General features: G+C 29.9%; 1 protein-coding gene across 6 annotated transcripts; it reads right to left on the bottom strand.

Moving 5' to 3' along the window:
* On the bottom strand, window positions 1-25,261 carry LOC111620634 (molybdopterin synthase catalytic subunit-like). 6 transcript variants are annotated; one of them, XM_023362602.1, is made up of 3 exons: window positions 25,155-25,261; window positions 21,449-21,594; window positions 1-929 (listed from the first exon to the last, which is right to left on the bottom strand). In XM_023362602.1, the coding sequence occupies exon 3, from the start codon at window positions 923-925 to the stop codon at window positions 494-496; it is 432 nt and encodes a 143-aa protein (XP_023218370.1). In that variant the 5' UTR covers window positions 926-929; window positions 21,449-21,594; window positions 25,155-25,261; the 3' UTR covers window positions 1-493. The 6 variants fall into 6 exon arrangements, with proteins under 6 accessions (XP_023218370.1, XP_023218371.1, XP_023218369.1 ...); XM_023362603.1 differs by having other exon boundaries at window positions 25,199-25,231; XM_023362601.1 differs by lacking the exons at window positions 21,449-21,594; window positions 25,155-25,261 and adding an exon at window positions 17,246-17,357.
* Window positions 25,262-26,306: the final 1,045 nt, after the last annotated feature.

The following is a 26,306-nucleotide window of genomic DNA, read 5'->3' as shown; positions in this document are numbered from 1 at the left end:
CTTAATTATAACAAATTATAATCTAGTTAGACTAATAACGATTTTAATAAATAAGAAAATTTAGACAACATTTAAAATATTGCAATAACTTTCCTTACATTAATTTTTGTGCAAATCAAACTTGGTAATGTTATTACTAAATGCAAAATTATTTCTTAAATATTTGAAAGACTCCATTACAGCATTACAAAAATGCTTGTTGTGCTGACCTTTCATATATTGCATTGAGTATGCAATATGAAAAATAAAAAATATATATGTTTTAATTGGCACACACATGTAACCTGAGATACAATTTTAAATTATTATTAAAATTTATAAATAATTAGTTTGAAAATAGTAGTATTTTATATGACTCACATTTTGAAAACTTAAATATCAGTTTAACATCTATTTAAAATGACTTACATTCTGCATGAACACTAAATATATCTTACCATAACAAATTACTTATAAGATTGAAGAACAATAAACAGAAAAATATGTAAATAATTCATTTAGTCCATGGGCATTCTTTATTTTCTTTCCAAGTACAACCATCTTCATATATTTCCTTTTTCCATATTGGTACCTTTTCTTTCAAAGCATCCATGCACCACATGACTGCTTCTTGTGCTTCCCTTCTGTGTTCAGAACATGCGGCAACAACAACACTGGCTTCACCGACTGGTACCGTACCCTTCCGATGAACGATTGCAATATTTTTAACTGGCCATTTTTGCCTCATTTCGTTACTTATTTTTCTCATTTCTTTTAATGCCATTGCATCATATGCTTCATATTGTAGTTCCAAAACTTTTTTACCTTCTTCATTATCCCTTGTTGTTCCTATGAAAACAGATACCCCGCCACATGTTGGAGAAATAACTTCATTTACAATTGTTTCAACTTCCAATTTCTCAAATGTTATCTTTATACAATCCATGAAACTAAAACAAAGAAATGAAATAACTAAATTATTAAATTTGTTTAAAGAAAAAAGGTCCATTCTAATTCATACATTATAAAAATATGTAATTTGCAATAAAGTGAAAAAAAGAAATACATTCTATCTCATTTCAAATTCTCTCAGTTATACTTTTATACTTGTATAGAAAATGAACATAAAAAGTAAATATATAAGCCTTACTTATAAATTTAATTCCAGTATCTTTGTTTATGTCATCTGTCTTATTAGTTAAATTGCAACTGAGAAACTGAATAAAAGAATATATATTTAAGACAATTTTAATTTTATTTTCTGTTAAATCTGTGATGAACTACACTTATGATAAAATTATAATAATGAAAACAATTAAGTTTATCTAACTGATAAAAAAAATCTTTTTTAAATTTAAAATCAAATTATTGCAATGCTTCTCTTTCATGTTATTATATAATACTTTCATCACACATCACTTTTCATAAAAATATGAATGTCATTAAAATTAGATTTTGCCATTTAATGGAAATCATTTCATTGCAATCTCAACTTTTTAAAAATCCTGAAGATTGAGCCAAATTTACATTAGAATTTGTTGGAAAAATTTTTAAATATGACACAGAATAAGATTTATATTTAGTGCAGGGATTCCTAACCTTTTCATATATTGACTGACCACTTTTTAAGAAAAATTTTTTTCTGCTGATTCCATCATTATTATATATAAGCAAGTCCTCCTACATAATTTTTAATTCATATCTTCCTAAATTTATTTGATAAAAAAAATTATGTAAAATTTTTAATACTTTTTTAACAATTTTTGTTTTTATTGGAAAAGTTTTAACAATCCACCTCTCAAACTTTTATCAACCCCTAAAGGGTCAATAGTGACTCTTTAGTGATCAACAGTGTTGGGAAGCTTTGATCTAGAGAAATGCTGTCCAACATCTATGCTTCAATTGTTTTAGTAACTACTAATGTAATATCTATCAATAATAATAATTTGTAGTTATGAAAATAGAAAATTTACAATAAATGTGTTGAAAGTAATCATTAAGGATAAACAACCTGAATGCCTTTAATATTTAACAGTTCTGACAATAAGTCATAAAAATTTTTTTATAAATCATCAATTAACAGCACTGATATAGAGTGTAGTGAACAGCACTGTGTAACTGTGCTAAATTGTTTCATAAACATTTGAAAACTATTTCAACATACCAAATTTTTTAAACTGTTTTCAATGATACATTTCTTCACTTATAGAAATCTTGCAAATCTTATTTATTTATTTTTAATAATTTCAGACTTTTTTCAATCTCAAAATGAGAAAAATTTTTCTCCATAAACTAAGTGAACAGTTAATATTGTTAGTAAATAAAATATAATTACTACAGCCATTCAAAGATACTGAAACAGAAAAAAATACAATTTTATCAGTGTTTTTAAGGGTAAAGCTGTTTTATTAGAAAGGTAATTGCATCTTAATATCTTAAGTAGTAAGAGTAGTGTTTCCAAAATAGTGGGCTGCAAACCAATGCTTGCACATCTTATAATAGATCAGTTTATATTCAGTAATACAATAAAAAATAAATTTAATTTAATTAAATTGAAAAATTTCTCCCTTATATCCATTAAAACTAGGTAGATCATGCAGTTTGTCATTCTAGAAATTTATAGTAAGATCCCACTTAATGCTGATTCAATATAACATGGTCTGCTCGAAACCTAAAGAAAACCTCAAAATTTGCGCTTATTCAAATTATCGTGATATTTCATTGATTCATATATAATACAATTATTCCCAAACACAAACCAATCGGCAAAAGATGGTATTTGTCATTTTTTTTTAAATCTATATTTGTTTGGTGCAATTTCAGAAAAAATATAACATCATGGATGCCATAGGCAATATCAACTTTGCTTGGCAAGAATTAACTGATAAATGCATGAACAGAGTGTAGAAGAAGTTATGGCCAGAAGTATCCAAGGATTCTTGAAGAGCCAATTGTAGGTCGACCAAATTGTCAACCTAATTGATACAGCAAGACTAGGAGATGTAGATGAGCAGAATATTGAGGAGTTAAGTTTCTGGTTTCTGCAAGTTTCTGGTGAGAGCCTTACCAATGACAACCTTCAAGAACTGGCAGAACAAGGAATTCATATAGAACTGGAAAATAGTGATTCTGAAAATGAAGAACCTAAAGAATTTCTCTACAGATTTCCTTAGTAAAAGTTTGAAAATTATAACCAAAATCATTGCAGCGAATGATTCAGATTAGATTTTGAAAGGAGAGCAAAAGCAAGACGAGACATTTTGAAAGCAATCTCTTGCTACTGACATTTGCTTGAGAAAAGGGAAAAAAATGACAAATGACACTAGACATTGTAAATATGTATAAATAAAATGACATTGTAAAAAAATCAAGAATATTATCAGAAGGCCTAGGACCTTTATCACAAAAAATGAATTCTACATTTCTGTGTGCATATATTTGTGTGTTATTTAACATATATTATTATGCAAATTAATATAAAAATAACTTAAAATTAAAGTAAAATCTGTTTACTTTTGAGTGTATATTCCCCTTTCCCTATTTACTATGTTAAAATGACTTTGTTTAATGCTGTTTTGTTTAGCGCTTTGTCATCTAGGAACGTTCCCGCGCATTATGCAGGGTCTTACTGTAATTGCAATTTTAAAGTTTGAGAAGCATTGAGTTACAACATTCCAACGTTTATCAAAACATGAAATAAAAGTTCATTTTTTTTAAACCCATCTGGGATTAAAAGAAACTTTTTCTTACTTAATTTCTATTTGAATAAATATGTATAGTTTGTATTAGGATTTATATCTTGAATGTTAATTACTAATTATTTTATAGATTAAAATAAAAATTAATTCTTTCATTTATTTATAAATTTGAATCAAGTTTAAAAACATAACAATTAACGCTTTTCACATAACAACTGTAATTTTCTGACAAAAATTCTTTTCATGATTAATAATGCAGGAAATGCAAATACTCAAACAATACAGTTTTAAGATTTATATGATAGACTTTGTAATATTTTGATTTTATAGTGATTTTTAAAATAATTTTTTGGCAAATCATTAAACTTTTATTCACTATTTTTAATAGTTTTTGTTTATACATATAGTAGTTTTTTTATTGTATATGAAGCAGATTAAATTTATAATAAGTTTGTTATTAAAAAAAGATACATTAATTTAGAAAATTTCTTCTTACATTCGAATGAGCAACAAATACGGAAGGTTGCAACAATATATATTAAGATATTTATTAAAATACTTTTTATAAGAGGAACTTTAGAATAATAAAATATTACAAAATAACTTAAAGTTTAGTAAATAATGTAGCTGATAAAATAAAAATTGAAAATTAAGAGATTATATCAATTCATTAATTGGAGGAGCTGAAAAAAGCAAACTACTATACTCCTGCCTTTATAAATAAAAAAATTAATTAATTAAGACATCTAGCTATTAATAATACTGCTAATTCAAGTGATCTAACATTCTGTTTATCTGGAACAGTCTTGGAATGTGTGTATAAAATCAAAGGCAAAAATCCATCTAGGATATCAAATATCAAAAAACTCAATTTCACAAATTAGATTTTAACTATTGAGAAAAACTACCATAAATAATTTTTAAACTAAACTGTAAAGGACTAAATGAGTTTCTAATTTGAGGAACTGTTCCAACTTTGAAATGTTTTAAACTTTTTAAAAATGCATAATTGCAACAATGCTCATTGATATGAAATAAAATAATAAGTGGCATAAAATCTTCAATCAACATGAATCATTACAGGATTATTTTACACTTTTACCATTTTATGATCATAAAGATAATTTTTATTTCATAACTATTATGAGTTCAACCAAGCCCGCAATGAAATAACTAAGTGATGAGCAACAGACCAATACACCCAAACCAGATCATCTGTAAATATTTATATGGGCTTGATCTGGACTCAAACTTAAGTTCTTTGAGCATGACTAATTTATTCATCTGATTCTGCTAAAGAATAAAAATCCTTGAAGACTTGTCATGCTCCAATGTGTCATTTTGTAAAAATATCATTCTGCTAAAAACATAAATGTACAAATTTCAGTTCATGAGATGTTCACAGATAAATGAAAATATTTGTTAAAAGTTATTATGTAGTGAAATTTATACATTACTAATTACTGATGAAATAATTAATATTCACAACTCCAGATCTAATTTTATTTGTAGAGGATAGAGTAGCTGTTAGGAGTATAGCCAAGAACACAGTCAACTTTGAAAACTTGTGGTTACAATTTCTCAAAATTGCACAAACATTTTCAGATGTCTGATAGGTAGAATCAAAATCTGAAAATGTTTCTGGGTCCCTAAGTTTGCAAAGACATTTCAAAAAGCAATTAATTGACTTGATTTTCCAACAAGATTGAACCCTTCTCCAATACCATTGTAATATGCAGATCTATCTGAAGCAGGGGCGAATTCTCTAGGATTGCTTAGCATGCACTGCATGCTTAAGAGAAAGTTTTGACTGTCAATATATTTTTATATGAGAACAAATATGCCAATAATAATTTATTCTAATGTGTAAACTCTTTTATCATTTGTGTTTCCTTTTATATTGGCAGCTAGTGGCTAGCCATTTTAAGTCAGTGAGATGCTTGCAGGAACTGGATTGCTTGCTTGTGTGGAGGTTTTCCACAGCAAACAAGTGCGCACGCATGACATCATTCGAAGCATTTAATATGGTCAGATTGTATCAAAAGCTTGCAGTACCCAGTCAACATACATGTACTGTGTACAGGGGCGGATCTACATAAGAATTAATAGGGCTTAAGCCCTGGGCCCCCAGTGTCAATGGCCCACAAAAATTGAATTATCGTCATAAATTTCTAATACTTTTTCTTTATAATATATTTCATGTGTAGATATAACAATCTTTATAATAGTCCATACTTTTTTACTCACAACAAATAATGTTTCTGCCTATTGTTTAGTGCTAGAGATAGGCCTATTATTCCTATTATAACTTTCAGCATGCCCAAAAATTTTGGTCAGGATTCACCCTTGATCTGAAGAGCTATTTATTCCATCATCAGATTGGAACTGTGCATCAGCTCACTTTCATCTCCTTCACTGGTCTCCAAAGTTACTAGGATTTCACCCTGTGTGACTTCTTGTGGACTAAGTTTGTATCTTCGTGCCACAATTGATATTACTTATCAAAATTACACAAAAAAATTATTTCAGCGAGGGCCGGATTTGAAGCGATTGGAGCGATTTCCGCCAATCGGGCCCCACACTTGGAAGGGCCCTGCAGGACATCATAATTTATATATTTAAAATAGTTTCAAATTACAGAATAGATTAAACAGTTTAGTGATCATGTCGATTGAGAGTCAAGAAGCAAGCCAGCTGGATTTTGATACTATTTTAGATGATTTTACAAAACAAAAACTTTGGAGCATATAAAACATCACTTTATAGGTTTATATTCAATAAAATTCAGTTATATTCATTCATTAACACATTAGAAGATTTTTCATGGCAAACAACGAAATGTAAACATTTATTTAAATAATTGTTATGTTTTAATGTTGCATAGAAGATGGAAGTTTCAAAATTACATGGAATATACAGTGGTGCCTCATATAACGTACTTAATCTGTTCCAGGTGCACGTCCGTTAAATGAAAAGTCCGTTATATGAAATGCATTTTCCGATAGAAATACATGTTAAAACATATAATTCGTTCCGTACCATAAAATAACTGTACTGTACCATAAAAAAAATGAAATTGGAGTAGTCACCAATTATGTCGGGTAGTCAGATGTGAGGAGGATGTGGAGGAACACTTTCTTCACACATTCATATAGATACAGATTGCAGCAGGTCTCTTTTTATTGTTTTTTAATCAGAGTCAGATTCAGGAGAGGCTACCAGAGCTTGCAAGGTCAACTCCTCTTGTTCCATCCTTTGTTTTTTGGCAGCTTGCTTCTTGAAAAACATGTCCAAAGTGGTCAACTCCTCTTGTTCCATCCTTTGTTTTTTGGCAGCTGGTTTCTTGAAAAACATGTCCAAGGTGGTCTGTTTCTCTCTCTTCTTCAACACCTGTAGGAAATGATGGGCAATGGTGTCATTGTAGAGATCATTGATCCTGTTGGCCTCAGCTGTGTTTGGATAGTGAGTGTTCGTAACTCCTGAACCTCTCCCCATTTGACAAAGAAATCCATATCACTCCTTCTGGTGATTTCTTGTTTTATTAAAATTGAAATCACCTTTGTTTTTTTAGAAGCCATGATTTGAACAACACTTGAATAAATGTAAATACCTTGCACTGAGGTGATATATGTAATAAACAAGGGAGCAAGCCGAATCCCAACGGGAGCTCTGTACTTCAGATATACTAATAATACTAATATATTATAAAAATAGCAGATTGTCATTGGCAACAGCAAAAGAGTGGAAACATCATTCGCACTTGTTTGCAGAAAGTCTGTTGTTCGCCTCATGTAACTGCCAAACGGAAAGTCCGTTGTTCGCAACCAGTCCGTTGCTCCAGTTACGTAACAGCCAAGCAGAAAATCCGTTGTTCGAGGCGTATGTTATACGATGCACCACTGTATATCTATTTAATATTTAAGTAGACTTACAACTTAATTTCTGGTCAACACCATAATAACAGCATTAACAGCTATTAAAGCTGTTAATACTGAAAAATTTTAATAACTTAATTCTGCAGATATTCAAAATTTCAAAAATTTATATGCATTATTAATACAAAAATTAATCAATTTGTTTTGTAAACCTAATGGCTATGTTGGACTCAACAATGTAAAACAGTGATTTTCAACCGTGACACACTGGTATGCCACAGTTGAGCATGAGACATGAGAGGATCGCAGGTGTGCTGTGAAAATTTTTGAAGGTTATTAAATTATTTTCAAAAGACCAAAGAATAATACAGTAGAACCCCCTATAATACGGTAGATACGTTCCATTTTATATGAATTACGTGTTTTACAATCACTTAAATACATGAGCCAATCACAGCCCGGCATGTGTACAGTTTAGGGACTACGGCTGTTTGAAAGGTTTCCTTCCATAAAATTAATCGATTCTAGACTAATTTGACTCAACATTTCCAAAACACATAATTTTTTGGAAATAATCCATATAAACTATGCTATAAACAAAAAATTGTAGGATTACTTACTGAGTGTGCACCGTTCGACAACGCCATTGCTTAAGCTTGTTTTCGCCGTGGAGCGGTGCATCGAACGGCAGGTGCGTGTTTCCTGATAAGTTATTTTTCTGCGAAAAATTTACTGAACTTTGGAGACATCATTAATATAAATCTAATTTTTATGGCCATTAAATAATAAATGGTTTTTAGTAGGTCCACTGCTCGTTTAAACTCAACAGTTTGTGCAATATCCACTATTGGTCTAGATTCAACCAAGTCTATCGCGAAACGAGTCGGCGATGACATTTTACTGTATTATACAAATCTCTTTTAGCATGTTTATACGAATACGATTGCAATTTTTTTGCCGTATTATATGACCCGTTTATAGGGGGGGTCTACTGTAAATCAAAATTAAATCCTCTTTAAATTGATTATACAAGGTTTTCATTGTTATAATAAATAAACATTTACATAATGTAAAAAAATATATATTCACAAGCAAAATTATATGTGCATAACACTGGATTATTTCATTTAAAATGAAATTTTCTTTTAATCAAAAATGTATCTATAATTGTCCATAGTTAGTTCAAATTATTTTAACTTAGAAATAGCAGAATGTTGGGCAGGTTTCTAAAGGCAATTATCATGCCACTGTTAAATGTAAATTAAGACTTAATGTTAATTGCTTTTCTTATGTAAATGAAAATTATTAATTTAAATGACTATTGTTGTAAGTTACTGCTATTTTAAGGAAAAATAATACTGTTTTATTTAATTCATAAAAAATATAGACAAAAATAATTAGGTTAAGTGGCAAGTAATATGATGACAGAATGTTTACAAACACAACTTTAAATCATGTGATTTATTCCAAGGAAATTTGTGCTGCAGAAATTTAATTATAGGTTCAAGTGTGACGTGAGATAAAGGTTGAAAAACACAGCTGTAAAATATCAACACAGTTGCCTCTGTCACAGTTTTGATGTTTAATTACATTATAGTGTTGACAGTGTGATATAGAGTTGATTAAAATTAAACATATTGATCAGCACTGATATGCAAAGGTAAACTACATTATAATAAAATAAATATAAACTAATTAATAAATAATATAATACAGCTCGTTCAGGATCCCAAGGAAGCCCCACTTCAGGTTTTCCATTCCCCTTAATTCCTTTTATTTATAATTATTATAAATTTTTAATCTAATATTTATTTATGACATAAATTTTACACTATTAAACATATTATTAATAATATGTTACAATTCTGTCTTTATTGCTGATAGGTACTATACTCTGTACTAGGGTTTCTTTCCCGGGATTCTCGCCGTTTATTCCCTATGAGAAAAATCCTGGGAAATTTAATTTTCCCGGGAAATCTCGCATTTCAATAATAATTTACCATGTAAGGTTTTCTTTCTATTATTTATTATACGAAAAGTTGCATCTTGAAGACTCACCTAAGAGAGAGGTTTCTGGAGGTTTCTTGCTGCATATTATTACCTATGTTTTACAAGTCTCTACTTGTTAGTTCATGTAATATCTATGTATTGTGTTTGCGCATCATTGAACAGCGGAGACTTGCTGAAAGTAAATATCACTCATCGCACTTTAGTTTATTTTTTATTTCATCTTTAGAAGTAAAATAGTATTTTTTTTCATAATCATTAAAACTCCCAATGAAACGCTTTATTTTACTTTCATCTTATAATGTAGGAGAATATAAATTAATTGAGTCTAACGTGTCCGTATGGGTGAGATTGGCCCTACACTTTTAGTTACTTACTAGAAAATAAATTAAATTATTCAAATTTATGATATTCCTGTATGATCTTTTTTATTCATATAAAATTCTATTTTACTACCTCATCCCGGGATCCCGGGAAAAGAAATTATTTTTCCCGTAATCCCGCTGGAGGCAAATTTCCCGGGAAATGAGAAACCCTACTCTGTACTCTCTCTCTCTACTCTGTAATCAGGGGTCAGCACTCAGCCCATACCTCTTCCTATTAGTTATGGATGTGATAACATCTGCTGTATAAGAGGACGTACCCTGGTGTGTGCTTTTTGCAGATCACATAGTCCTCATTGATGAGGGCAGGGAAGAATTACAGAGACGGCTAAACAAATGGCAACAAGTGGTGGAAAATGAGGGACTGAAAATCAGCCAAACCAAGACGGTGTATATGTTCTGTAATTTTGACGGTCTCCCTGGTATTGGTGTGTTAAAACTAAATGGAATACCATTGCCAGAAAGTACTGAATTCTGATATCTGGGATCTCTGCTCCAGAAAGATGGCAACATTGATAGGGAGGTTACTAGGAGGATCAATGCAGGTTGGTTAAAGTGGAAACAGGTGACAGGAATAACTTGTGACAAACGCATGCCATTTAAAATAAGAGGGCTAATATATAAAACTGTCATCAGACTCATGCTTATGTATGGGTGCGAGTGCTGGCCGATGATAGCCACCGAAGAGAAGCAATTGCATGTGGCAGAGATGCGAATGCTGAGGTGGATGTGTGGGGTCACAAGAATGGATAGGATTAGAAATGATTACATCAGAGGAAGTTTAAACGTAGTATCTATCTCACAAAAAATAAAAAGCCACAGACTGACATGGTTTGGACATCTGGTGAGAAGGAATGAGGAACATGTAACAAAAAAGGCACTAAATATGAAAGTACAGGGAGATAGAGGTAGAGGAAGACCTAAGAAGAGGTGGATTGAATGTGTAAAAATAGATATGCTGGACTGTGGAGTGGATGAAGAAACAATTAGAGAGAAACCAACGTGGCATAAATTGACATTCCGGGCTAACCCCAATAATCTGGGATATAGGCCAGGACGAAGAAGGTACTATACTCTGTAATAAACTGAAGTTTCAGCAGTCCATTAAGTTTCTAAAATTTAATTTTGCAAATAATTAAAGTGAATAGTATTATAGGTGAAAAAAATAAATAAATCATGCATGATTGTTTTAAATGCTAAGACAGTTTACTTGATAGAAAAGGAGGCAAAAAATTTTTAAATTAAGTTTTATGTACAAAGATTAGGAATTTAAATAAAGAAATGAAAAACTATTTCTAAATAATTAGTTACATTCAAGACTGAACATTTTTTCTTAATTAATGAATCTTACTTAAAATCTTTTAACCAAAAGTATGAAACATGTCAGCAATTCCACAGTTGATTAAATTTTAGAATCTTTTCTTGTTACAAAGTTGACATATTTTCTCATGCATGCTAATAAATGTTAAATTAAAAAAAAAAAAATTTAGAATTAAATTAAGTTTTATTTTTATGTTTTGAAACTAGACAAAATTCTTTACCTTTACAAAGATTTTTCCTAAAGAAAAATAAAATCTAAAATTCAACCTGTAAACTTCCAAGTTTGGAAGTTTACAGGTTGTAGTTCTGCAACTATAGTTAAACTTAAGTTTAACTATAGTTGCAGAACTACACATGCATGCATACTGGTATTAATATCTTTAGTAAAAGAGCACTGTATATATATATATATATACCAGCAGGTGGGCCCGGCGTTGCTCGGGCAAAAGTAACAATAACTAAGATAAAGATTATTACGTTACAGTCAACCTTACCCGTTTTCACAGAATGCAAGAATTGGGTCCCCTTGTTTCCAGACTAATTAGAGAATTTTTAGATGGGTCTAAAAATATGTTCGATTTCCCGCAAAAACGAAAAAAACTGCATCTGCGTATTGCACGTCGCTTTCTCTTAACAATTCCATTGTTACGTAGCATTTCCATTGTTGACACTTCCATTGTTACTTANATGTAGATTGTATTGAAGATTGATAGTAGGGGTTTTTCACTATATACACAAACTAAATCTATGGGCTTTTGGCTATATACTAAAGTAATCAAAAGGTTTATTATATTTTTCAGTTTTCATTTAATTCATCTTTGTAAATTAAAAACTGACAACAAAACAAAAAATAAAATAAAATAAAATAAAATAAACATACATACATACATACATAAATAAATACATACAACTATTATATTCATTTAAAAAAGCTGATTTTCCAGTCTAGTTTATCATCTTAGTAATTTCAAGTTCTTTCAACCTATCTGTAGTGACACTCAACACAGAAAATTGTCTAACAATCAAAAACAACATTAATTAAAAGAGGACAGATTTTTGTTAAAAGATAAGGTTAGATCAGATGGGTTAGATGATGGTGTGTGAAACCTATACTGTATTTCTATGCATATAAGAGCATGCTCTTATAGATGGGGCAAAATTATACTCCACTATATTCCATAAAAAAATCTAAAAAAAAAACCGTTTATAGCATCAGAAGTATTTTTTTTATTTTGAATTTTTATTTTTAGATAATTTGATATTGTAATTTATTTAGTGATTGTCATATTACTTTAACTACTGTATGCTTCATGATGGACAAATTATGTGATAGTTTGGATAGGCATGTAATACATTCCTTATCCCTACACCTTAACAATAAAATGAAGAAAGACCATTGTCTACGACTTTCTTTTTAAATTGGCTTAAAAAATGTGATAGAATATAACTTTAAAATCTATAAGTTGAATATATAAGTTTTATATATAGTAAGAATATACATTTAACAGAATGTTCAATATTCCTAGCATTTGATTATCATTTATATCATAGTTCTTAAAGTCTAGTCCTTAGACCACTGCATGCAAGTGCCAGGTAGTCCACAGACTAACCTAGTAATTTTTCTAAAATGCAATTCTATGCTTTTTTAGACAGAGAAAAGAACATTTTTGTGTATCATATCTTTCATATTATATTACTGAATGGATAAAATACATAGTGTCCAAGAAAGATCTATAGTATAAAATTCCATTAAGAAAACAAAGTAGTATATCAAAATGCAGCTTGTGATAAAGGACAAGATGAACTCAAAATATTTTTATGATGCTTGTGTAGGTTGCTTGACAGTATTTTCTGTATGAAAGATTGGCAATGGAGACTAACACCCAGACTCCTTAGATCACTCAACATAACCCTACTAGATTTCTTTTTGTGGGATTATGTGAAAGACATTGTGACACTTTGCTGTAAGTTTCAACTACTCACATTTCAAGGTGTTGATTTTATACAAATTTTGTGCTTGTTGCTTTAATCTTAAACACCAGTGTATATATAACTCATATTAAAAGGGATATTAGCAACAGGATCTATGTAAGGTACTAAACTACTATTAAAAATCTTCAGTTAACTTTTGTAAGAATTTCATCAGTAAATACAACTGAACCAAAATCAACAATTCCAATAAAATATTAGTTTAGACAACACTACCATGATGGTATAATCAATTGCTAATTTTCTGGCATCTTTGATTCAAAAGCCTTACAGGATTAAGTTTTGCCAGATCTAGGTACACATCCTGGACAATTTATATGTAACTTGTCTCTATTCTCGTATCTTGGCTATATACTAAAGTAATCAAAAGGTTTATTATATTTTTCAGTTTTCATTTAATTCATCTTTGTAAATTAAAAACTGACAACAAAACAAAAAATAAAATAAAATAAAATAAAACAAACATAAAATTTACATCCTGGTACACATCCTGGACAATTTATACAGGTACACATCCTGGACAATTTATATGTAACTTGTCTCTATTCTCATATCTTGTTTATAACTATTTTAATATTATATTTTTTGGGAGGATCAAATAATATCGGGTCTCTATCACATGATATACAGTCCTATATGAAAATATTTTTGAAACTCCTCTTCTTTATCACTTTGAAATATTTAAGTATTCAGGAAAATAATATGATTAGATACTAATTTTATTATTATTTGTATGAGTTAAAAATGTTGGAGAAATAAATTTGATTAAAATTGAATTTGAAAAAGCTAAAAATTTCCAATTCTAATTTTAAATTAATAAGTTGAGATCACTTTTTGCTGTATAATTAAATTCAGAAGTATCTTATCTCAGTAACAATATTCTGAAAGTAAACTTATTAACTTAAAACTACACTCAGATTCTTTGAATATTGTATATCAACCACACCTTATTATTGTGAGACTTCGTTGATTATGTTGAACAAACGTTTTCAACCCACTCAAGGGGTCATCCTCAGGTTATTGATGTTACACGAACTTTTACAATTGTTCTTTAACAACAGTTCTTATCAAATTTAAAATGCACGACCCACTGCACGAACACTGCACGACCCACAACTGCAAAATAGATAAAAAGGATGCAACAATAGTACACAAAGAAAAAAATTGGTACAAAAGAAAATTCAAAGAAAGCTACGAAATTACTATAGACAAAAATAATATCAACAAGAACCTTAGCATCGACATCCATAAAAACTGGCTTCAATTATTAAAATAAAATAGAATGTTTATACAGTCGCAGGCGAGGCTGTGTGCAACACTCGGAGAAGGGTAATGTTACAAATTACGAGGCATGCGGGGGAGTCCGTCAAGTCGGGAAAAGAGGGGAGGGGAAGGGAGCGGGAAGTACGGACACACAAGTCACAACTATCGACGTAACAGACTGAAGAGGGGCGAAAGCCCGAAACGCGTTTCTGTAAGAAGTAAATGTNATACATTCCTTATCCCTACACCTTAACAATAAAATGAAGAAAGACCATTGTCTACGACTTTCTTTTTAAATTGGCTTAAAAAATGTGATAGAATATAACTTTAAAATCTATAAGTTGAATATATAAGTTTTATATATAGTAAGAATATACATTTAACAGAATGTTCAATATTCCTAGCATTTGATTATCATTTATATCATAGTTCTTAAAGTCTAGTCCTTAGACCACTGCATGCAAGTGCCAGGTAGTCCACAGACTAACCTAGTAATTTTTCTAAAATGCAATTCTATGCTTTTTTAGACAGAGAAAAGAACATTTTTGTGTATCATATCTTTCATATTATATTACTGAATGGATAAAATACATAGTGTCCAAGAAAGATCTATAGTATAAAATTCCATTAAGAAAACAAAGTAGTATATCAAAATGCAGCTTGTGATAAAGGACAAGATGAACTCAAAATATTTTTATGATGCTTGTGTAGGTTGCTTGACAGTATTTTCTGTATGAAAGATTGGCAATGGAGACTAACACCCAGACTCCTTAGATCACTCAACATAACCCTACTAGATTTCTTTTTGTGGGATTATGTGAAAGACATTGTGACACTTTGCTGTAAGTTTCAACTACTCACATTTCAAGGTGTTGATTTTATACAAATTTTGTGCTTGTTGCTTTAATCTTAAACACCAGTGTATATATAACTCATATTAAAAGGGATATTAGCAACAGGATCTATGTAAGGTACTAAACTACTATTAAAAATCTTCAGTTAACTTTTGTAAGAATTTCATCAGTAAATACAACTGAACCAAAATCAACAATTCCAATAAAATATTAGTTTAGACAACACTACCATGATGGTATAATCAATTGCTAATTTTCTGGCATCTTTGATTCAAAAGCCTTACAGGATTAAGTTTTGCCAGATCTAGGTACACATCCTGGACAATTTATATGTAACTTGTCTCTATTCTCGTATCTTGGCTATATACTAAAGTAATCAAAAGGTTTATTATATTTTTCAGTTTTCATTTAATTCATCTTTGTAAATTAAAAACTGACAACAAAACAAAAAATAAAATAAAATAAAATAAAACAAACATAAAATTTACATCCTGGTACACATCCTGGACAATTTATACAGGTACACATCCTGGACAATTTATATGTAACTTGTCTCTATTCTCATATCTTGTTTATAAGTGTCCTTCTACCATGGCCTGCTAGAAACTTAAATTTGGAATGGTGTTTATCCTTCATACTATTGATATTCATATCTTTTTTCTAGAGGCCACAGCTAATGTTAAATGCAATTAAACTGTTCTAAAGCTTAACAAGCTGCACAGAATGGAGATATCACCAACAGCTGTAATGTTGACAATCCAAATGTCTGGCCATTCAGTAAACAACTCTAGTGATTATGGGAATATGTGAAGTGGCTTATGTACAAAAATAAAAATCTGACAACTCTAATGAAAATAACTGAAAAAAATTACAAAGTGTAAACATCAAAAATATCTTTCTAGTAATATAATTCTAGTTTAATTTCAGTACATTGAAATTGGTTGTCATTTGCATCATAAACAGAAAAAAAAGGTTATAACCTTTTAATTTTGTATTTATTTTCTAAAATAATACTGTTCAAATTTCTTATTCACAAATATTAAAGATAATGTATCCAAAATAAAAAAAATTAATAAATATGAATAAAACAGCATAATGAACATAAACAGAAATCTGTGTGCAAAACATAATGAATGAAAATTGAAAAATGCATACGATAATTATTTTTTGAGCAACTTTTATTTAAAAAATATACTTTTCTTTCAATATGGAAGAAAATGGAAATTTTGACAAAATTTGTGTCTAAAATTTTTTTAGAAAGCACCATAAAATGTTTAGTACACATATAAACTGCTAATGAAAATATAAACAAACATCATAAACACTGATTAATAATATAAATCCTAACACAAGCTACAAGAAATCCTAAAACAAATTACAGTTCTAATAAATCTTATAATTATTGAATGAATATCAATAAATGAAATACAGAAAAAGTATAACACTCATGTAAATTTGTGATAGAGTATTTTTTATACTGCTTTCTACCAAAAACAACAAAGAATTCTTTTAAGAATAGTGTTTAATTTGATAAGGCCAAGGAGAATGTGAGGAATTCAATAACAAAGATAAGAGTCGTTTATAATCTAAACGATTCAATGTTACATCATTTAAAATTATAACAAAAGTACCAATAAGTAAAAACAACAAATACATCTAAACTTTATAGCTTAAAGTAGTTTCTGTTTATTATTCCTCGAGTTTTATGATAAATTGCATGATTTAGCTTTATATTCAGCTGTTTTATAACTCCATATTATCCTAATCTGATAAGGTAGCTCAAAATGTTTTATTTATACTATTCATTAACTTGCACATTGATACAAAGAAACACTTTACATATAAAATCATAACATTTGAAACTCGATCAAACTCACATGATGACAATTTAGTTAAAAACAAAGATTAGGTTAATTCGTACTTTTCCACTTGCCAATTTATACACAACTCCCTTCGTTCTCAGTTAATAAAGCGCCACCTGAAGCCATTCCTTGTTAATAATAAAATTTTAAATTTCAATATACTCTTATAATTAATTAGTAAAAATATAATTCTGATATAATAATATTTAAAAAGGTTAAAAAAATAACTATTATTATAGATGTGGTTAGTAAATCAAACGTTTCAAAATAATATTAGCGAGGTTGCGGCCGAAGTTTTCAACGCGAAAATGTGAACGTCGGACGTTCAGCGCCGCCTTCCTGTAGCCTAGAAGTTTGACAATGGCATTTGGAACGTCGAGCGGAATGAAAACTTCGGCTGCAACCTCTCAATCAACAAAAACGCGATTTGGCAATGTAAAAATATCACAACGCGTTGTGGTGCTTATTAATGCAGCCATGACGCAATGTGATAAAAATATCTAGTAAGTTTCAAAAAACGAATCTAGTAAGTTACTTTACGTAGTAAGTACTGTACAGTACGTAAAGTAATTTTCTGGATATATAGTTTAAAAAATTTAAAAACTTTTAAAAGCCGTTGATGCTGTTATTTTAGACTTTTTTCAAAATACAAAATGCAGCTCATGTTTTACTGCACTGCTTCCTACCCAAGTCAATTTTGAACGACTACAGTAGATCCCTATAAAACGGGTTCATATAATGCGGATTCCTATATAACGGCAAAAAAATTGCGACAGTATTCGTATAAACACGCTAAAAGAGATTTGTATAATACGGTAAAATGTCATCACCGACTCATGTCGCGACAGGATTGGTCGAATCTAGACCAATAGCGGATATTGCACAAACCGTTGAGTTTAAACGAGCAGCGGACCTACTAAAAACCATTTATTATTTAACGGCCATAAAAATTAGATTTATATTAATGATGTCTCCAAAGTTCAGCGAATTTTTCGCAGAAAAATAACTTATCAAGAAACGCGCCCGCCATTTGATGCGCCGCTCCGCGATGAAAACAAGCTTAAACAATGGCGTCGTCGAATGGTGCACACTCGGTAAGTAATCCTACAATTTTTTGTTTATAGCATAGGTTATATGGATTATTTCCAAAAAATTAAACGTATGTTGGAAATGTTGAATCAAATTAGTCTAGAATCTATTAATTTTATGGAAGGAAACCGTTCAAATAGCCGTAGTCCGTAAACTGCACACGTGCCGGGCTGTGATTGGCTCATGTATTTAAGGACTCGTAGAACGTGAATTTCATAAAAAGTGAAACGTATCTACCGCGTTATAGGGGGATCGACTATATTTTCAATCAAATCTCACTTCAGCGCTAACTTGAAAGAGGACTTAGTGGAGGCTAGTTTTTTTTCTTTTTGAGAACACATTTTCCTTAATTAAATTTCGTTCAATCTTTTTACTGTTTTTACTGTCTCTCCACTTCTTTTTTGGTCGTCTACATACTCTTCTGTCATTCATAAAAATTTCGGAGAGACTTTTGTTACACTTCAAATATAACAATACCATCGGATGTGCAAATAAATATGAAGAAATAAAAATTTTTAACGACATAAATGAGTTAAATCTATAAAGACTTCGTTTTCACTAAACAAGAAATGATGTCACGATTCTTAAATTTCTTATTCTATAGACTTTAAACGTGAAGAATAATAATAGTAATAATAATGCTAATGATATGATAAAATAATTATGTTACACATAAAAAAGAAAAAAAACTAAAATTACGGAAGGCGAACGAAAATTCCGTAAATACGGTGTCCAGCACCTTAATCATAGAGCTTTTTTTTTTTAAAAGTCTTTCGGCTCTGTGGGCACTAAGAGAGACTCTTTTAGCAAGCCCATTATGGATTCGGTCAGGCCCACAATGGGTTGGCTGGGTGGTGAGGGGCGGGGCCAGCATATCCGGTAGGACAACACCCGAAAAATTCCTAAAGATTTTTCGACCCGTCCGGATTTTTAGATTTTGGCAAACTTGTTTGGCAAAATAGCTTTGTATTATGAATTTTTTATAGTATAAGAATATTTTAAAACACTCAATTTTTATTCGTAATTTATGTATTATATTTAACTTTAAATTATGAATTTCACTCTCTTATTCTTGTACCAAATAGTCACAGTATTTTAAAATAAATTTAAAATTAAAAAAATTTTTCTGTATACAGTACTGTATTTTTAATTCTTCAATGTTTTTTCTATTAATAATCATTTAATATAAATTATTTATAGAAAGTTTGGAGCAATATACAAACAAAAATTAAAAATTTAATAATATATTCTGTATGTACATTTTTTTGCATTGAAAATTATACAATTAATTATAAATAACTACAGATATTTTTCTAAAAACAAGAGGAAAATTTTTATACATATAGTATAAAGTATATCATATCTGTACAGAGTGGTCTATTTTAATCACGGTGTGCGACCAGCAAATACAATTTTCATTTTATTATACATTATTTACGTGTTTTATTCATTGTTTTCGCGTTTTAATTTATTAATAGGTCATTTAATTCTGTTATTTTTATCTTAAATTATGTGTATTTGCTGTTTTAAGTTTATCGAAATGAGTATTGTTTAGGATTTCAGAATGGATTAATTCGCTTTCCATTATTTCTAATGGAAAAATTGTTTCAGACTCTAATAAAATTTCAGTGAAAAAGGGCAAACTATTGTTTCGGAGTTCAAACGGCATCTAAGAATGAATTAAATTAATTAAATTCGAAGTACGAGGCACTACTGTATACCCTACGAAAAATTCATGAAACCAAAAATGTTAGACTTCGAGGAGGCCACTAGATGGGGCTAGTGGTTTCATCATAGATAACTCTACAATCCTCGAAAACGATAAAGTTCTAGATATAAAAGTAACGACATGCTTTTGCCATTACTAACTATCGAGGATTGGTCGAGAATGTGTTACAGGATAATAGGTCGCCATTTTCTGGTCAAACGATAGATAAAGGTGATCACTGTTAATTTGTGTATAGCAGGTGTGGCCAAACTTTTATCCCTTAGGGGCTACTTTTTCGGTAAAATATAGTCTGCGAGCGACTATGAATATGTCACGTTACTGTCTGACACATGATTTTTATGCGATTGCCATTTATATGCGCATGCGTTAACATTTATTTGCATTGTTCATTGAGATAAATACAAACAGTATGAGTACAGACAGTCTATTATTGTAAGAATAAATTATCAAATTAAGATTTTTAAACATTAATTTAAGTGAAAGCAAATTGTTCAACTTTAGCTTCTCGGGCTACTTTCAAAACCTTTGCGGTCGACCGATCGACCGCGGTCTACGTGTTGGCCATCCCTGGTGTATAGGTTTTATACTAGGGTTTCTGAAACGGGATCCCGGGATCCCAGGATCCCGGTTGTTTTTTTAACCCGGAAAATATCCCGGGAAANCAAGTCGGGAAAAAAGAGGGGAGGGGAAGGGAGCGGGAAGTACGGACACACAAGTCACAACTATCGACGTAACAGACTGAAGAGGGGCGAAAACCCGAAACGCGTTTCTGTAAGAAGTAAATGTAGGTGATGGAATTATTTGCCAAGTGTCTATAAATGCACCAAGTCGTGACATAGAATCAGAAGAAACAAATTTAAAATCCTTGAGTTTCAATAAGAACAATTGTTAAAGAACGATTGTAAAAGTTCATGTAACATCAATAACCTGAGGATGACCCCCTTGAGTGGGTTGAAAACGTTTGTTCACCATAATAAACAAAGTCTCTCAGTAATAAGATGTGGTCGATATACAACAGCAAACTTATTACTGATAAAATATATCTTATGTTGAAGATTTTCTTGAACAGACTTATTATAAATTTCAACTTACATTCAAAACATTTACTTGGGAAATTATTTAGCTTTGTGAAAAATCCTGCCATCTTCATTATAAGTATTAATCAAAATAATTAGATAAACTTTCAGTACTTGAAAATGTATGTGTTACTTTATAATTATTAATTAAATCACAATACAGATATTAAATTGTGTTTTAGAAATTCTTGCCAAAACATACAGAAAGAATATGATACTTGCTAAAATTATATTTCAGAAATAAAGTAAATTTACATTATAAAAAATACAACAATGGGTCAAATAAAAACTGAGAAAAGTATAATAAACACTTTGATTGCTTACATAGCCAAAAACCACTATCATCATTCTTCAATGGAACTTCCTGACGTTCAGCAGGTTCTTCAATGAGTCATTAACTTCTCGATTCCACAGAAGAAAAGATCTTGTTGTGGAACCATTTATGCACTGCCTGTTTAACTTCATCAGAACTGAAATGATGCAAGGTATTTTAAAAAGTCCAAAAACAACAATGAACAGGAAAGATACAATGATGAGTTGCTACATTACCTGAAACTAGAAATTTGAACAACAACATTGTTTATCCATTGGTATGACACTACAGTTTGACAATGGAAGATTTCACATGATATACTCACCATTAACTTTATTTGAGATATGAATTTTGAAGTGTTACCAATTCTTTCACATTTGCTTGATTATCATACTTTTGGACATTTAAAAAATGGCTGGTGGAGTTGACATTTCAGTGCCAATGAAGTTAAACAGGTGGTAAATGGTCATAAAGCAATAAGACAGCTTAAGAAACTCCTAGATTCCTGTGGAATCTAGGAGTTTCTGACTTGTTGTAGGATATGTATTGAATATGTAGATTGTATTGAAGATTGATAGTAGGGGTTTTTCACTATAAAAACAAACTAAATCTACGGGCTTTTGGCTATATACTAAAGTAATCAAAAGGTTTATTATATTTTTCAGTTTTCATTTAATTCATCTTTGTAAATTAAAAACTGACAACAAAACAAAAAATAAAATAAAATAAAACAAACATACATACATACATACATAAATAAATACATACAACTATTATATTCATTTAAAAAAGCTGATTTTCCAGTCTAGTTTATCATCTTAGTAATTTCAAGTTCTTTCAACCTATCTGTAGTGACACTCAACACAGAAAATTGTCTAACAATCAAAAACAAGTTTAATTAAAAGAGGAAAGATTTTTGTTAAAAGATAAGGTTAGATCAGGTGGGTTAGATGATGGTGTGTGAAACCTATACTGTATTTCTATGCATATAAGAGCATGCTCTTATAGATGGGGCAAAATTATACTCCACTATATTCCATAAAAAAATCTAAAAAAAAAAACGTTTATAGCATCAGAAGTATTTTTTTTATTTTGAATTTTTATTTTTAGATAATTTGATATTGTAATTTATTTAGTGATTGTCATATTACTTTAACTACTGTATGCTTCATGATGGACAAATTATGTGATAGTTTGGATAGGCATGTAATACATTCCTTATCCCTACACCTTAACAATAAAATGAAGAAAGACCATTGTCTACGACTTTCTTTTTAAATTGGCTTAAAAAATGTGATAGAATATAACTTTAAAATCTATAAGTTGAATATATAAGTTTTATATATAGTAAGAATATACATTTAACAGAATGTTCAATATTCCTAGCATTTGATTATCATTTATATCATAGTTCTTAAAGTCTAGTCCTTAGACCACTGCATGCAAGTGCCAGGTAGTCCACAGACTAACCTAGTAATTTTTCTAAAATGCAATTCTATGCTTTTTTAGACAGAGAAAAGAACATTTTTGTGTATCATATCTTTCATATTATATTACTGAATGGATAAAATACATAGTGTCCAAGAAAGATCTATAGTATAAAATTCCATTAAGAAAACAAAGTAGTATATCAAAATGCAGCTTGTGATAAAGGACAAGATGAACTCAAAATATTTTTATGATGCTTGTGTAGGTTGCTTGACAGTATTTTCTGTATGAAAGATTGGCAATGGAGACTAACACCCAGACTCCTTAGATCACTCAACATAACCCTACTAGATTTCTTTTTGTGGGATTATGTGAAAGACATTGTGACACTTTGCTGTAAGTTTCAACTACTCACATTTCAAGGTGTTGATTTTATACAAATTTTGTGCTTGTTGCTTTAATCTTAAACACCAGTGTATATATAACTCATATTAAAAGGGATATTAGCAACAGGATCTATGTAAGGTACTAAACTACTATTAAAAATCTTCAGTTAACTTTTGTAAGAATTTCATCAGTAAATACAACTGAACCAAAATCAACAATTCCAATAAAATATTAGTTTAGACAACACTACCATGATGGTATAATCAATTGCTAATTTTCTGGCATCTTTGATTCAAAAGCCTTACAGGATTAAGTTTTGCCAGATCTAGGTACACATCCTGGACAATTTATATGTAACTTGTCTCTATTCTCGTATCTTGGCTATATACTAAAGTAATCAAAAGGTTTATTATATTTTTCAGTTTTCATTTAATTCATCTTTGTAAATTAAAAACTGACAACAAAACAAAAAATAAAATAAAATAAAATAAAACAAACATAAAATTTACATCCTGGTACACATCCTGGACAATTTATACAGGTACACATCCTGGACAATTTATATGTAACTTGTCTCTATTCTCATATCTTGTTTATAAGTGTCCTTCTACCATGGCCTGCTAGAAACTTAAATTTGGAATGGTGTTTATCCTTCATACTATTGATATTCATATCTTTTTTCTAGAGGCCACAGCTAATGTTAAATGCAATTAAACTGTTCTAAAGCTTAACAAGCTGCACAGAATGGAGATATCACCAACAGCTGTAATGTTGACAATCCAAATGTCTGGCCATTCAGTAAACAACTCTAGTGATTATGGGAATATGTGAAGTGGCTTATGTACAAAAATAAAAATCTGACAACTCTAATGAAAATAACTGAAAAAAATTACAAAGTGTAAACATCAAAAATATCTTTCTAGTAATATAATTCTAGTTTAATTTCAGTACATTGAAATTGGTTGTCATTTGCATCATAAACAGAAAAAAAAGGTTATAACCTTTTAATTTTGTATTTATTTTCTAAAATAATACTGTTCAAATTTCTTATTCACAAATATTAAAGATAATGTATCCAAAATAAAAAAAATTAATAAATATGAATAAAACAGCATAATGAACATAAACAGAAATCTGTGTGCAAAACATAATGAATGAAAATTGAAAAATGCATACGATAATTATTTTTTGAGCAACTTTTATTTAAAAAATATACTTTTCTTTCAATATGGAAGAAAAAAAATGGAAATTTTGACAAAATTTGTGTCTAAAATTTTTTTAGAAAGCACCATAAAATGTTTAGTACACATATAAACTGCTAATGAAAATATAAACAAACATCATAAACACTGATTAATAATATTAATCCTAACACAAGCTACAAGAAATCCTAAAACAAATTACAGTTCTAATAAATCTTATAATTATTGAATGAATATCAATAAATGAAATACAGAAAAAGTATAACACTCATGTAAATTTGTGATAGAGTATTTTTTATACTGCTTTCTACCAAAAACAACAAAGAATTCTTTTAAGAATAGTGTTTAATTTGATAAGGCCAAGGAGAATGTGAGGAATTCAATAACAAAGATAAGAGTCGTTTATAATCTAAACGATTCAATGTTACATCATTTAAAATTATATCAAAAGTACCAATAAGTAAAAACAACAAATACATCTAAACTTTATAGCTTAAAGTAGTTTCTGTTTATTATTCCTCGAGTTTTATGATAAATTGCATGATTTAGCTTTATATTCAGCTGTTTTATAACTCCATATTATCCTAATCTGATAAGGTAGCTCAAAATGTTTTATTTATACTATTCATTAACTTGCACATTGATACAAAGAAACACTTTACATATAAAATCATAACATTTGAAACTCGATCAAACTCACATGATGACAATTTAGTTAAAAACAAAGATTAGGTTAATTCGTACTTTTCCACTTGCCAATTTATACACAACTCCCTTCGTTCTCAGTTAATAAAGCGCCACCTGAAGCCATTCCTTGTTAATAATAAAATTTTAAATTTCAATATACTCTTATAATTAATTAGTAAAAATATAATTCTGATATAATAATATTTAAAAAGGTTAAAAAAATAACTATTATTATAGATGTGGTTAGTAAATCAAACGTTTCAAAATAATATTAGCGAGGTTGCGGCCGAAGTTTTCAACGCGAAAATGTGAACGTCGGACGTTCAGCGCCGCCTTCCTGTAGCCTAGAAGTTTGACAATGGCATTTGGAACGTCGAGCGGAATGAAAACTTCGGCTGCAACCTCTCAATCAACAAAAACGCGATTTGGCAATGTAAAAATATCACAACGCGTTGTGGTGCTTATTAATGCAGCCATGACGCAATGTGATAAAAATATCTAGTAAGTTTCAAAAAACGAATCTAGTAAGTTACTTTACGTAGTAAGTACTGTACAGTACGTAAAGTAATTTTCTGGATATATAGTTTAAAAAATTTAAAAACTTTTAAAAGCCGTTGATGCTGTTATTTTAGACTTTTTTCAAAATACAAAATGCAGCTCATGTTTTACTGCACTGCTTCCTACCCAAGTCAATTTTGAACGACTACAGTAGATCCCTATAAAACGGATTCATATAATGCGGATTCCTATATAACGGCAAAAAAATTGCGACAGTATTCGTATAAACATGCTAAAAGAGATTTGTATAATACGGTAAAATGTCATCGCCGACTCATGTCGCGACAGGATTGGTCGAATCTAGACCAATAGCGGATATTGCACAAACCGTTGAGTTTAAACGAGCAGCGGACCTACTAAAAACCATTTATTATTTAACGGCCATAAAAATTAGATTTATATTAATGATGTCTCCAAAGTTCAGCGAATTTTTCGCAGAAAAATAACTTATCAAGAAACGCGCCCGCCATTTGATGCGCCGCTCCGCGATGAAAACAAGTTTAAACAATGGCGTCGTCGAATGGTGCACACTCGGTAAGTAATCCTACAATTTTTTGTTTATAGCATAGGTTATATGGATTATTCCCAAAAAATTATACGTATTTTG

This window comes from Centruroides sculpturatus, unplaced genomic scaffold, assembly GCF_000671375.1.
Source record: "Centruroides sculpturatus isolate CEXI.00-Female unplaced genomic scaffold, Cexi_2.0 scaffold198, whole genome shotgun sequence".
Classification (NCBI taxonomy): domain Eukaryota; kingdom Metazoa; phylum Arthropoda; class Arachnida; order Scorpiones; family Buthidae; genus Centruroides; species Centruroides sculpturatus.
This window is presented reverse-complemented; position numbering and strand designations above follow the sequence as displayed.

Bases quoted from the DNA above. Each gene is read 5' to 3' on its own strand.
- LOC111620634 (XM_023362602.1), bottom strand. From the start codon at position 925: ATGGATTGTATAAAGATAACATTTGAGAAATTGGAAGTTGAAACAATT.